At 38.8% G+C, this 12,615-nt stretch overlaps 1 protein-coding gene across 9 annotated transcripts in view; it reads right to left on the reverse strand.

Annotated features, from left to right (window-relative positions):
* The window catches only part of KLHL5 (kelch like family member 5), a 95,989-nt gene that overhangs the window by 8,070 nt on the left and 75,304 nt on the right, over positions 1-12,615 (reverse strand). For all 9 annotated transcript variants that reach the window (XM_019414060.2, XM_019414062.2, XM_019414070.2 and 6 more), the window contains 2 exons: positions 10,763-10,925; positions 1,351-1,563 (listed from right to left, as the gene is read on the reverse strand). In XM_019414060.2, coding sequence (XP_019269605.1) covers positions 1,351-1,563; positions 10,763-10,925 — 376 coding nt within the window. The remainder of the gene's footprint in view (positions 1-1,350; positions 1,564-10,762; positions 10,926-12,615) is intronic.

A 12,615-nucleotide genomic window follows, 5' to 3' on the forward strand; every position in this document is an offset into this window, starting at 1 on the left:
CTACCTCCACCCTAGTCCGCCTCCTTTCCTGACACTGTCTCCCTCATTCTTTGTTCTCCAGTCATAGTGTCTGCCTTTCAGCTTTCTGAATGAATCATATTCCTTTCTGCTTAGGAGTGTTTGTAATGTTCCCATTGATTCCACCTCCTAAATCCATTCAATTCTCTCCATTCCTTAAATTAGACTAATAGTTACAGATGGGAGCCTGAACTATTGTCCAAATCGTCCATTGATGTTAGGCTCTTTACCTGGCCCATACTTGAGTTTCATAAGGCCAGTTTGGATGACTTGTTTAGCCTTTTAGTCTTTTATTATTTCATGTTATTTCATTTTATATGAAAATGTGTTAGTAACGTTCCTCTCCTTTTTACTTCTTATTTAGCCTCCAGCCCCTATTCCTTCTCTCTGAAATTCATCAACCTCCTTTCCTTTTCTTGTCAGGTACAGTGTCCAGTACAAAATACGTACATAACAAATGTTTGTCATTTGACTCAATTAATAAATTGTATAATCAATTCTAAGGTACGTTTTCTTTTTTTTTTAATATGAAATTTATTGTCAAATTGGTTTCCATACAACGCCCAGTGCTGATCCCAACAGGTGCCCTCCTCAATGCCCATCACCCACCCTCCCTTCCCTCCCACCCCCCCATCAACCCTCAGTTTATTCTCAGTTTTTAACAGTCTCTTATGGTTTGCCTCCCTCCCTCTCTAACTTTTTTTCCCCCTTCCCCTCCCCCATGGTCTCCTGTTAAGTTTCTCAGGATCCACATAAGAGTGAAAACATATGGTATCTGTCTTTCTCTGTATGACTTATTTCACTTAGCATAACACTCTCCAGTTCCATCCACATTGCTACAAAAGGCCATATTTCATTCTTTCTCATTGCCAAGTAGTATTTCATTGTATATATAAACCACAATTTCTTTATCCATTCGTCAGTTGATGGACATTTAGGCTCTTTCCATAATTTGGCTATTGTTGAAAGTGCTGCTATAAACATTGGGGTACAAGTGCCCCTATGCATCAGCACTCCTGTATCCCTTGGGTAAATTCCTAGCAGTGCTATTGCTGGGTCATAGGGTAGATCTACTTTTAATTTTTTGAGGAACCTCCACACCGTTTTCCAGAGAGGCTGCACCAGTTTGCATTCCCATCTAAGGTACATTTTCAGTAGGCAGTAATACGATGAGAGAAGAATCTGAGTAGGCATTAGGAGACAGACTGAGAGACGGGCAACTCAACATTTACAAAGCTCTGAAGGAACTGCTTCGCATATGGTAGATGTTCACTAAAGAGTCATTAATTTGTCTGCAAGTGTCAGACAAACTTTTCCTTCACAGGAAATTACCTTTCCACACAGTCTGAGAGTCTGGATGTCAAGTTGGATGCAGGAGCATCGTGTCCTCCAATAGCATACAGCAATCCATTCCAGGTAGTTACTCCGACTCCCCCTCTCCTTTTGGACATTTGCGCACAGAGTGTCCATTTATTAGTATGAGGATCAAAACATTCTACTGATTTGAGGCAAGAACTTCCATCACGACCACCAACTGCATAAAGTCTGTAAAAAACAGTGCCATCATTATGATTAAGACACAGAGGTTATTCTTATGGTATTTCATTGAATTTAAGATGCTACAGATTATAAGACAAACTGTCAATTTATGTGCCATCAAGAAAGAAGATATGCTACCATTATATGACATATGTGTGTAACATATGTGTGTGTGTATATACACACACACACACACACACTATATACATACATACATCATGTATATAGATATGTAGATAGATAGATACAGATCTATATATATAGATATCATCCTGCATAAAATAGAAGAGGGGTGCCTGGGTGGCTCAGTTGGTTAAGCATCTGATTCTTGGTTCTGGCTCAGGTTGTGATCTCAAGATTCATGGGTTCGAGCCCCATGTCAGTCTCTGAACTGATAGCATGGAGCCTACTTGGGATTCTCTCTCTCTCTGCCCCTCCTCTGCTTGCATGTGCACTCTCTTTCTCTCTCTCAAAATGAATAAACATTAAAAAAAGAGAAAGTGACATGAAAGCAATGACCACTATTTCACAGCTGCCATCTGTTTGGCAGGTCACCACGGATTTTACAATGCATTACAATTTAGAGGTACAAGATGTGTCTTAGAATAAATGAAATGTGGTGTATAAATACACCATGACTTATTTCTTAAATAGCTAAAATAGGACTGGATTAAAAGGAAAGAAACGAACCTTCTCTGCACTTACCACAGGCTAGACATTTTACCTGTATTAATTTAATCATATCAATGATGCTATGAGAAACCATTTATATTCCTGTTTCATGGGTGAAGAAACAGGCTCATGAAGATTAAGAGGCTAATACAGGGTCAGAAGCAGAACCAGGGCAGTTATAATAACGAGCAGTTGTATGGTGAGCAGTCGCCTGGGATGCTCTTGTAATAGTGAAATAGGAGGATAAAAGGATTGCTTGAAACAGTGGTATATAAATTAATATTTATTACATGTGAACAGTATCCTTCATTAATTCAAATTACTGCAGAGAATACTGTAAGTTACTGAAAATGAATATGGTATGTTAATGTCCTAAGTGTTGCCTAGTAGATAAATTTTAATTATCATTCAATATATTTCATTAATTTAAAAGTCTTTTACTCTGAACTTAAAATATATATAAAATATTTTAAATATTTGAGCATTTGAATATTTTTATTAAGCACACAATATTCTTGTACTTACTATTCACTTGGGAAGCTCTTTATAGATATTTTCCTAATCTTTTTTTCAAAAGAGTAAAAAAAATCAGTTCATTGCTTATATAAAAGTCCTCACATTTTGAATTTACAGATGCCTCAGTTAATATTTAACTATTTTTCTTACCTCAAGAAATAATATTTGAACTATACCAAATGTCTGCCAATTAAAACTCTAAGTTATTATACTGAGGTGTATATATGTGTGTGTGTGCATATTTAAAGACTTTTTTTTAATGTTTATTTATTTATTTTGAGAGAGAGAGCATGTGTGGGAGGGGCAGAAGGAGAGAATATCAAGCAGGCTCCACACTGTCAACCCAGACCCCAATGTGGGGTTTGAACTCATGAACCGTGAGATCATGACCTGAGCCAAAACCAAGAGTCAATGCTTAACTGACTGAGCCACACAGGCACCCCAAGACATTTGTTAAATTTTAATTCATAATGTAAAGTACACTATGCCACTTAAACTGGTTCTTTTTTTTTTATCTTCAAATTTTTTGTTAAATTCTAGTCAGTTAACGTATAGTGTAATATTAGTTTCAGGTATAGAATTTAGTGTTTCATCACTTACATACAACATCCAGTGCTCGTCACAGCAAATGCCCTCCTTAGTACCCATCAGCCATTTAACCCCTCTACCCTCCTGCTCAGCAATCCTCAGTTTGTTCTCTACAGTTAAGAATCTGTTTCATGGTTTGCCTCTTTTTCTCCCCACTATGTTCATCTATTTTGTTTCTTAAATTCCACACCAGTGAAATCTGACTGATTTGTCTTTCTCTGATTTATTTCGCTTAGCATAATACTCTCCAGCTCCATGCATGTCATTGCAAATGACAAGATTTTGTTCTTTTTGAAGGCTGAGTAATATTCGTGTGTGTGTGTGTGTGTGTGTGTGTGTGCGCGCGTGCGCACATCTTCTTTACCCATTCAGCAGTTGATGGACATCTGGGCTCTTTCCATAATTTGGCTACTGTTGATAATGCTGCTAGAAACATTGGGGTGCATGTACCCCTTAGAATCAGTATTCCTGTATCCTTTGGGTAAATATCTAGTGGTATAATTGCTGAATCATAGGGTAGTTCTGTTTTTAACTTTCTGAGGAACCTCCATACTGTTTTCCAGATTGGCTGCACCAGTTTGCATTCCCACCAACAGTGAAAGAGGGTTCTCTTTTCTCTGCATCTTTGCCAACACCTGTTGTTTCCTGTGTTATTAATTTTAGCCATTCTGACAGGCTTGAGATGATACCTCATTGTAGTTTTTATTTGTATTTCCCCAATGATCATTGATTCAAACTGGTTCTTAACTGAGAAGATGATCATATCTTAAATAGCAACATGTGGCTGTAGCGATATCTTATTCTATCTAAACTTTATATTAATAGTATGGAAAGGGGCGCCTGGGTAGCTCGGTCGGTTAAGCGTCCGACTTCGGCTCAGGTCATGATCTCGCAGTCTGTGAGTTCTTGCCCCGCTTCGGGCTCTGTACTGACTGCTCAGAGCCTGGAGCCTGTTTCAGATTCTGTGTCTCCCTCTCTCTCTGCCCCTCCCCTGTTCATGCTCTGTCTCTCTCTGTCTCAAAAATAAATAAATGTTAAAAAAAAAAAATAAAAAAAAATAGTATGGAAAGTGAAATTTATTTGAAACTTTGTTAAAAAATTTATTATCTCTTAAAAACTACTTTCTTGTGTTATCATTCTTAATGTTAAACTATTCTTATTTTTAACTAATACTTGTAGAATATTTGTCTGAATATGGGATCACAGAATATTAGAGGACACCAACAATTAGAAAATATTCATAATTTAAAAAACCATGTACAGGGGCACCTGGGTGGCTCAGTCCTTTAAGTGTCCAACTTCGGCTCAGGTAATGATCTCGCGGTTTGTGACTTTGAGTCCCACATCAGGCTCTGTGCTGACAGCTTAGAGCCTGGAGCCTGCTTCTGATTTGGTGTCTGCCCCTCTCTCTGCCCCTCCCGTGCTCATGCTCTGTCTCTCTCTGTCTCTCAATAATAAATGTTAAAAAATTTTAAAAAGCCATGCACACACACACAGAAACACAACAACAGGATTCAAGGCACCACCCCCTCTTCACAGTGAACTCATGGGTCTTGACTATGAAAAGTGGTGTAGTATAGGGATTAAGAGATGAACTCTGGAGCCAGACTCTGGATTTGAAGCTTGGTTCTAACACTTACTAGCTCTGACTGTGGACAAGTTATTTAACCTCCACCTGCCTGAATTTCATCATCCAAAACATCTCCAAACCCTGTCTCAAAGGATTATTGGTGATCAAATTTAATATACTTTGAATAGTGCCTTACAATGGTTTAAGTGTTTAAGGGGAAAAATAAATTCTATCTCTATTTGTATTCTTTTAGAAAATGGCATTTTTATTTAAAAAATAATTTTAAACATTTATTTTGAGAGAGAGAGAGAGAGAGATTGCCTGAGTGAGTGCAAGCAGGGGAGGGGCAGAGAGACAGGGAAAGAGAGAATCCCAAGCAGGCTCTGGGCTGTCTGTGCAGAAACTGATGTGGAGCTCCATGTCACAAGCCACCAAGATATTGACCTGAGCTGAAATCAAGAGTTGGACACTTAACGAACTGAGGAAAATGGCATTTTTAGATCTTAAGTGTCCAAACAATGTTTACACTCAGTTAATGTTAAGGGCTAAAATGTACCAATAATACTTTCTGAAGAAACATGATCTCAAGCAATGGCTTTCAAATTGTTTTCTAAGAACAGAATTCTGTGGAGGACTTGAGGAGGTCCCAAAAACAGTGCATTTGAAATTTAAGTTTTAATAATTTTCAAAAATGTCACTTGGCTCAATTAAAGGCCATGAAAGATTCACAACTCATCTTTCTTTCCCATGACAGTATCTATTACAGTAAGAAAATAAACATTATGTCAAATTATGAAATTGTGCCCAATTGTATTGTACTATATGCTTTAAAATAAGACTTAGTCTTTTCTGACTTTTAAAATTAGGATCAAGAATGCAATGGGCTGGTGGGTACTGAGATTTAACAGAAAAAAAATTCTACTACTTTTAATCTACAATACAGTTTAACTGAAAAGTTTCCTGAGATTCCAATTAAATTGCTCTATTAGTTAAAATAACTGTTATCATTTTCAGCTACTGACCTGTGAATGAGGATTTTCTTTATACTGAACAACAACAAAAACCAAACATAGAAATAATCTGGGTGTTTTTAAAAACAGAGTTGTTCTTCTACATTGATTTTCATAATAAATATATGTTATAGGCTTAAACTTCAATTTACCTTAAGTATTGAGATTTTATAAGGTTTCATTTGAAAGAGAGATTCTACTACCAAAAAATATTTGTCAGTCAGTGGCTTAAAAGTAGCCTGAGCAATTGGAATTCTAAATAAAGCTTTTTTCTCTCAAACATGGTAGAAAGTGAAATTTTAACTTTTGACATTTTCAAGATATATTGACAGGATACAACTCACAAAAAAACATTCAAACAGTTCTTTTCTAAAGAAACAATTATATATATATATATATACACACACACACACATATATACATACACATGTGCATATAATGCACATATATATACATTTAAGAAACAATTATATTTTGCATCAGGAAGCATTGTAAAATTAAGTTTAAAATAACAAAAATAGTAATTAATTTAGGCTTTTCATTATGTAGATAAAAAAACCGAGGCACAGGGAAATGATTTGTTCTAAATCACAAGGAGTAGCGAGAAAAGATGCATAATTTTTTTCAATCTTTTTTAAAAAAAACACGATTTCTATTTTTTCCAGATTCTGGATATGTACCTAAAAATGGAGAACAGGGGCACCTGGGAGGCTCAGTCAGTTAAGCCTCCGCCTTGATTTCAGATCAAGTCATGAACTCACAGTTTGTGGGTTTGAGCCCCTGCTGTCAGTGCAGAGCCTGCTTGGGATTATCTCTCTCCCTTTCTCTCTGCCTCCCTCGACCTTCTCTCTCAAAATAAACAAAGAAACTTAAAAAATGGAAACCAACAAAATCTTTTAAAATATTGCTACTTTAGCAACGTGGATGGAACTGGAGAGTGTGATGCTAAGTGAAATAAGCCATACAGAGAAAGACAGATATCATATGTTTTCACTCTTATGTGGATCCTGAGAAACTTAACAGAAACCCATGGGGGAGGGGAAGGAAAAAAAATGAGGTTAGAGTGGGAGAGAGCCAAAGCATAAGAGACTCTTAAAAACTGAGAACTGAGGGTTGATGGAGGGGTGGGAGAGAGGGAAGGGTAGGTGATGGGCATTGAAGAGGGCATCTTTTGGGATGAGCACTGGGTGTTGTATGGAAACCAATTTGACAATAAATTTCATACATTAAAAAAATAAAATAAAATATTGCTACTTTGTTTTAAAGCATGCTTAGAAAAATGTTAGTTGATAGATTAGCTGTGATTAAAGTACCATGTCATCTAAGTGGTACCAGGACATTCTTCAATAAGGTCACACACTTCAGGTTATGTTCCAGGTACCATGCTAGGTGTCAGGAACAAAAAGTTAGACCAGGTCACTCAAGACTATGATATACTATAGGAGATTGATGAGTAAATAACAACAACAATAGATTGGTACCTGCTATGATACAATCATACACATATTATGCACAGTAAAAATGCAGAGGCTAGAATGGACAATTAATATGGTGAGGGGCACTGAGGAGATGGAAGTGGAAAGTGGGGACAGTTTTCCAGAGATGACAGTTGAGTACGTTTCAAGGATGCTGAATTTGCCAGGTATGAAACCAGGGAAATAACACTCTAAGACAGATGGGATGGGTCAAAAGACAATGTTGAGTGTGAAACAAAATACATTTTTCACAAATAAGTTAGTTTTGCTGGGGTGTAATATGCATGGGTAGAGGAGAGAGAGGTGGAGAGGGGTGGACAGAGGCAAGTAAGATATCTCTGTCTAGGAGTCAAAGCTGCTGTAGGTCTAGGAATAAGATTTTAGGTAAAGTGTTTTTCTTTTGTACTGTCAGAAAGAATATTTCTAGCCAGAAATAAGGGCTAAGAAAAATGTCAGTGAACAAGAATTAGTTCAATGAAATAATCCCAGAAGTTTAAAAAAATTTTTTTTAATGTTTCTTTATTTTTTAAGAGACAGAGAGACAGAGTGTGAGTGGGGAAGGGGCAGAGAGAGAGAGGGAGATAAAGAATCTGAAGCAGGCTCCAGGCTCTGAGCTGTCAGCACATCGAACCCATCAGCCGTGAGATCATGACCTGAGCCGGAGTCAGACACTTAACTGACTGAGACACCCAAGCACCCCTCCCAAAAGTTTTAACTGAAGGGTCAAAACAGAAAAGATACTGTTAGTTTTCTCTTTTTTCTCATTCACTAGATTCTTTGGTGGCTAACTCTGCTACCAAAGAATTAGAAAGGATAAATTCTGAAGTTCTTTCTTTAGTTAAAACAAATGAAGAGAGGGGTGTGGAGATCACATACATTTTAAAAAGTAGGACATAACTAACATGTCCTGAGGAAATAAGACCTTAGGTGTGGGGAGTAAGTTTAGGAATTCCCTGGGCTTGCACCAATGGGTTAACAAGACATAAAGAATTACAAAACCATAGGGTGCTCTCACCCAAGCTTGGGTAAACAAGGTAAGACTCCCAGAATAAAGTAGGGAGGGGCCTAGGCCCCCAGAATAGAGAGGAAGAGGCAAAGGTCCCAGAATAGAGAGGGAGGCAAAGGCCCCCAATACATGGGTATATGAGGTAAGCAAGATTAGGCATTCAGGTGAACCCGCCCCCCCTCCCCCCCTCAATTTAGTACTATGGCAGAAAGCTCTTTTACAGGAGGGAAGGACCAAGTTAGGTAAACAGGTAAATAGAGCTATGGACCTCTGCACTGCAGGTGAAGCTGCCCAGAGCAGAGCTGATTAGCAAAAGAAAAGGTGCCTCATTAACCCTGAGGTTATTTGACTTATCTGCCTTATCTCCTAGGTGAGCTAAGATCAACAGATAACTGGCACCTCCTGTCTGCCATTAACAACCATCTGCCCATCTGCCCGGTGCCAGGATTCTTCTATTGACCCAAACCACAAACACCCTATATCTTCAAAACCCCCTTTCCCTCATGCTCATGAGTTAATGTTCACCGATGCATTGTCTCTTTGTGGATGCCCATCACGTTTGTAAGCCTTCTGACCTTAATAAATATGGGGCAAGGACCCTTATTCAGGGCTCTGGTCTTTTCTCGGACACTAGCCATCTGTTGCATTTCAATCCCGTGTCCCGCTTTCTTGCTAGACAAGAAAGGACTTTAGACTTAGAGTCTACGACACTTAGGTCATAAATTATAAACATTTTACTATTATTTTCTCATTTTTGTTTTGCCAATCGATCAGTAACACAATTCTACAAATAATTCTTGGTTTCTATATTTTAACTTTGATTCCTTCCCCTTTATGGAAGTGATGATAAAGCATTTTAAATGAGTAAAGGTATGCAACAAACAACTTTTATTTAATAACCACAGAGAGCTTCATTTTATGGAAGAAAGGTCTTTGATATGTATTTAGTCTCTGAGTTACCAAGAGCTATTGGTGACGGCTGTCCAAATCTGTTTACTCTAGTGAGAGCAGACTAGAGCCAAGACTACACCTTTCTAAATCCATTTCAGTTTTCAGCAGTTTTACCATGATAAGAAAGAAGTAAAAATAAAGTCAGTAGAAGAGATGGAAGGAATTATTTAGAAAAACACTGAGAGGGCCTATACTGTGCTTAAAACACTATATACTTTTGGGGCACTTGGGTGGCTCAGTCAGTTGAGCGTCTCACAGTTCATGAGTTCAAGGCCCACATCAGGCTCACTGCTTTCATTGCAGAGCCCGCTTCAGATCCTCTGTCTCCCTCTTTCTCTGCCCCTCCCCACTTGTGCTGGCTTACAAATAAAATTAATTTAAAACACTATATACTTTTAAAGCTATACAAACTACCAGGTTTTTACTACATTTTTACTATATATAAAGTTTCTTCATGTAAAATAATTTGAAATTTACAATATCTGTACATTAAAATGAAAGCCTAACACTGCTAAGTTATTTATATTTAGAACTACGATAAAAAGAAACTATTTAAAAAAATTTTTGTTTACTTATTTTTGAGAGAGAGAGAGAGAGAGAGAGAGAGAGAGAGAGAAGGCATGAGTGGGAGAGGAGCAGAGAGAGAGGGAGACACAGAAACCAAAGCAGGCTCCAGGCTCTGAGCTGTCAGCACAGAGCCTGACGCGGGCTCAAACCCACAAACTGTGAAATCATGACCTGAGCTGAAGTCAGACGCTTAACCGATTGAGCCACCCAGGAACCCTGAGACTATTTGAAAAGTTTGCATCACTAGGGGCGTCTGGGTGGCTCAGTCGGTTAAGCACCCAATTTTGGCTAAGGTCATGATCTCGAGGTTCATGAGTTTGAGCCCTGCGTCGGGCTCTGTGCTAACAGCTCAGAGCCTGGAGTCTGCTTCAGATTCTGTGTCTCCCTCTCTCTCTGCCCTCCCCTGCTCCTGCTCTCTCCTTTTGCTCTCTCAAAATAAATAAACATTAAAAAAAAGCGGGGGGGCGCCTGGGTGGCTCAGTCGGTTGAGTGTCTGACTTTGGCTCAGGTCATGATCTCATGGTTCGTGGGTTCGAACCCCCCATCAGGCTCTGGGCTGACAGCTCAGAGCCTAGAGCCCGCTTTGGATTCTGTGTCTCCCTTTCTCTCTGCCCCTCTCCCACTCACGTTCTGTTTCTCTCTGCCTCTCAAAAATAAAGAAACGTAATAAAAAAAAATTTAACAGTTTGCATCACTCAAAGAAAGTATTTCTCTTTTGTGATTTATTTACGAATATTTTTATTCATAAAAATGTTTTTTATACATAAAATGTATTTTTATACATAAAAATGATGTAGCTCAATAAATTTGGTTTATTGTGTTTTAAATGGAATTTTAAATATTTCCTTACTTTCCACTTAGTACAGCCACACCTACTGTGCTTCTGGGGGTGGACATAGTGGCAACAAAATTCCACTGGCGAGCCTGAGGGTCCCATCTTTCCACTGTATTCAGATAGCTCCAGCCATCATGTCCTCCTACTGCATACATGGGACCTTCCAATACAGCCACACCTACAAGGGGACAGGAAAGAAGCAATGACTTAAGATTTACCACTAAGCCTTAAAGATCACATTTTAACTGAAATATAAATACACAGTTTACTGCCTATGATTTCTTCTATGAGTTTTATGGCTCCAGGTCTTATGCTCAAGTCTTTAGTCCATTTTGAGTTTATTTTCATGTTTGCTATAGGATAATGGCCCACTTGCATTCTTTTGTATGTGACTATACAGTTTTCCCAGCACCATTTATTGAAGACTGTCCTTTCCCCATTGTATATTCTTGGCTCCTTTGTTGTAAATTAGTTGAGCACACATGCATGGGTTTATTTCTGGTCCACTGATCTATGTGTCTATTTTTTTTTTTTTTCAACGTTTTTTATTTATTTTTGGACAGAGAGAGACAGAGCATGAACGGGGGAGGGGCAGAGAGAGAGGGAGACACAGAATCGGAAACAGGCTCCAGGCTCCGAGCCATCAGCCCAGAGCCTGACGCGGGGCTCGAACTCACGGACCGCGAGATCGTGACCTGGCTGAAGTCGGACGCTTAACCGACTGCGCCACCCAGGCGCCCCTATGTGTCTATTTTTAAGCCAAATACCATTATGTCTTCATTGCTATAACTTTGTAGTATAGTTTGAAATCAGGGGGCGTGATGCCTCTGCTTTGTCCTCCCTCAAGTTTGTTTTGGCTATTCTGTATTTTTGTGTGGTTCCATCCAAATTTTAGAATTTTTTGTTCTATTTCTTTGAAAAATGTCATTGGAATTTTGAAAGGGATTTTATTGAATTGGTAGACTCCTTTGGGTGGTACAACGAACCTTAAACATACAAATTTAACTAAGGAAACATTTATAATAAAGGTATCAGGTTGCCACACAGCTCTTCTTGGTGGTAGGGGGGTAGGTGAGGGGGAAAAATAGCACTATAGCCCTGGTGTTGTAAGATTTTTTTTTTTTAATGTTTATTTATTTTTGAGAGAGAGAGAGAGAGAAATAGAGCGAGAGAGCGAACAAGCATGAGCGGGGCAGGGGTAGAGACAGAGAGACAGACTGAGAATCCCAAGCAGGCTCTGTGCTGTCAGCGTGGAGCCCAACTCTGGGCTCAAACCCACGAACTGTGTGACCTCAGCCAAAATCGAGAGTTGGACACTCAACCAACTGAGCCACCCAGGTGCTCCTGGTCTTATAAGTTTTAGAGGCAGTATCTTGAGGTCCAACAGTGGAAACTTATTTAAAACTATATAAGATGCATACATTGCCATATTTAAAAGATTTTTTGGGGTGTCTGGGTGGCTAAGTTGGTTAAGCAACTGACTTTGGCTCAGGTCATGATTTTGCAACTCATGAGTTTAAGGCCAGCATCAGACTTCAACACAGAGCCCGCTTTAGATCCTCTATCTCTCTCTCTGCCCCTCCTCTGTTCTCTCTTTCTCTCAAAAATAAACACTTTTTAAAAATTAAAAAAAATAGGGACACCTGGGTGGCTCAGTCAGTTAAGCATCTAACTCTCGATCTCAGCTTGGTTCATGATCTCACTGTTTGTGAGTTCAAGCCTTGCATCTGGCTCTGTGCTGATGGCATGGAGCCTACTTGGGATTCTGTCTCTCCTTCTCTCTGCCCCTCACCTGCTTGTGCTGTCTCTCAAAATAAATAAATAAACTTAAATAACCTTAAAAAATAAATCCTCATCTAAAAAATTTT

Source organism: Panthera pardus, unplaced genomic scaffold, assembly GCF_024362965.1.
Source record: "Panthera pardus isolate Hobbes unplaced genomic scaffold, ASM2436296v1 HiC_scaffold_13, whole genome shotgun sequence".
Classification (NCBI taxonomy): domain Eukaryota; kingdom Metazoa; phylum Chordata; class Mammalia; order Carnivora; family Felidae; genus Panthera; species Panthera pardus.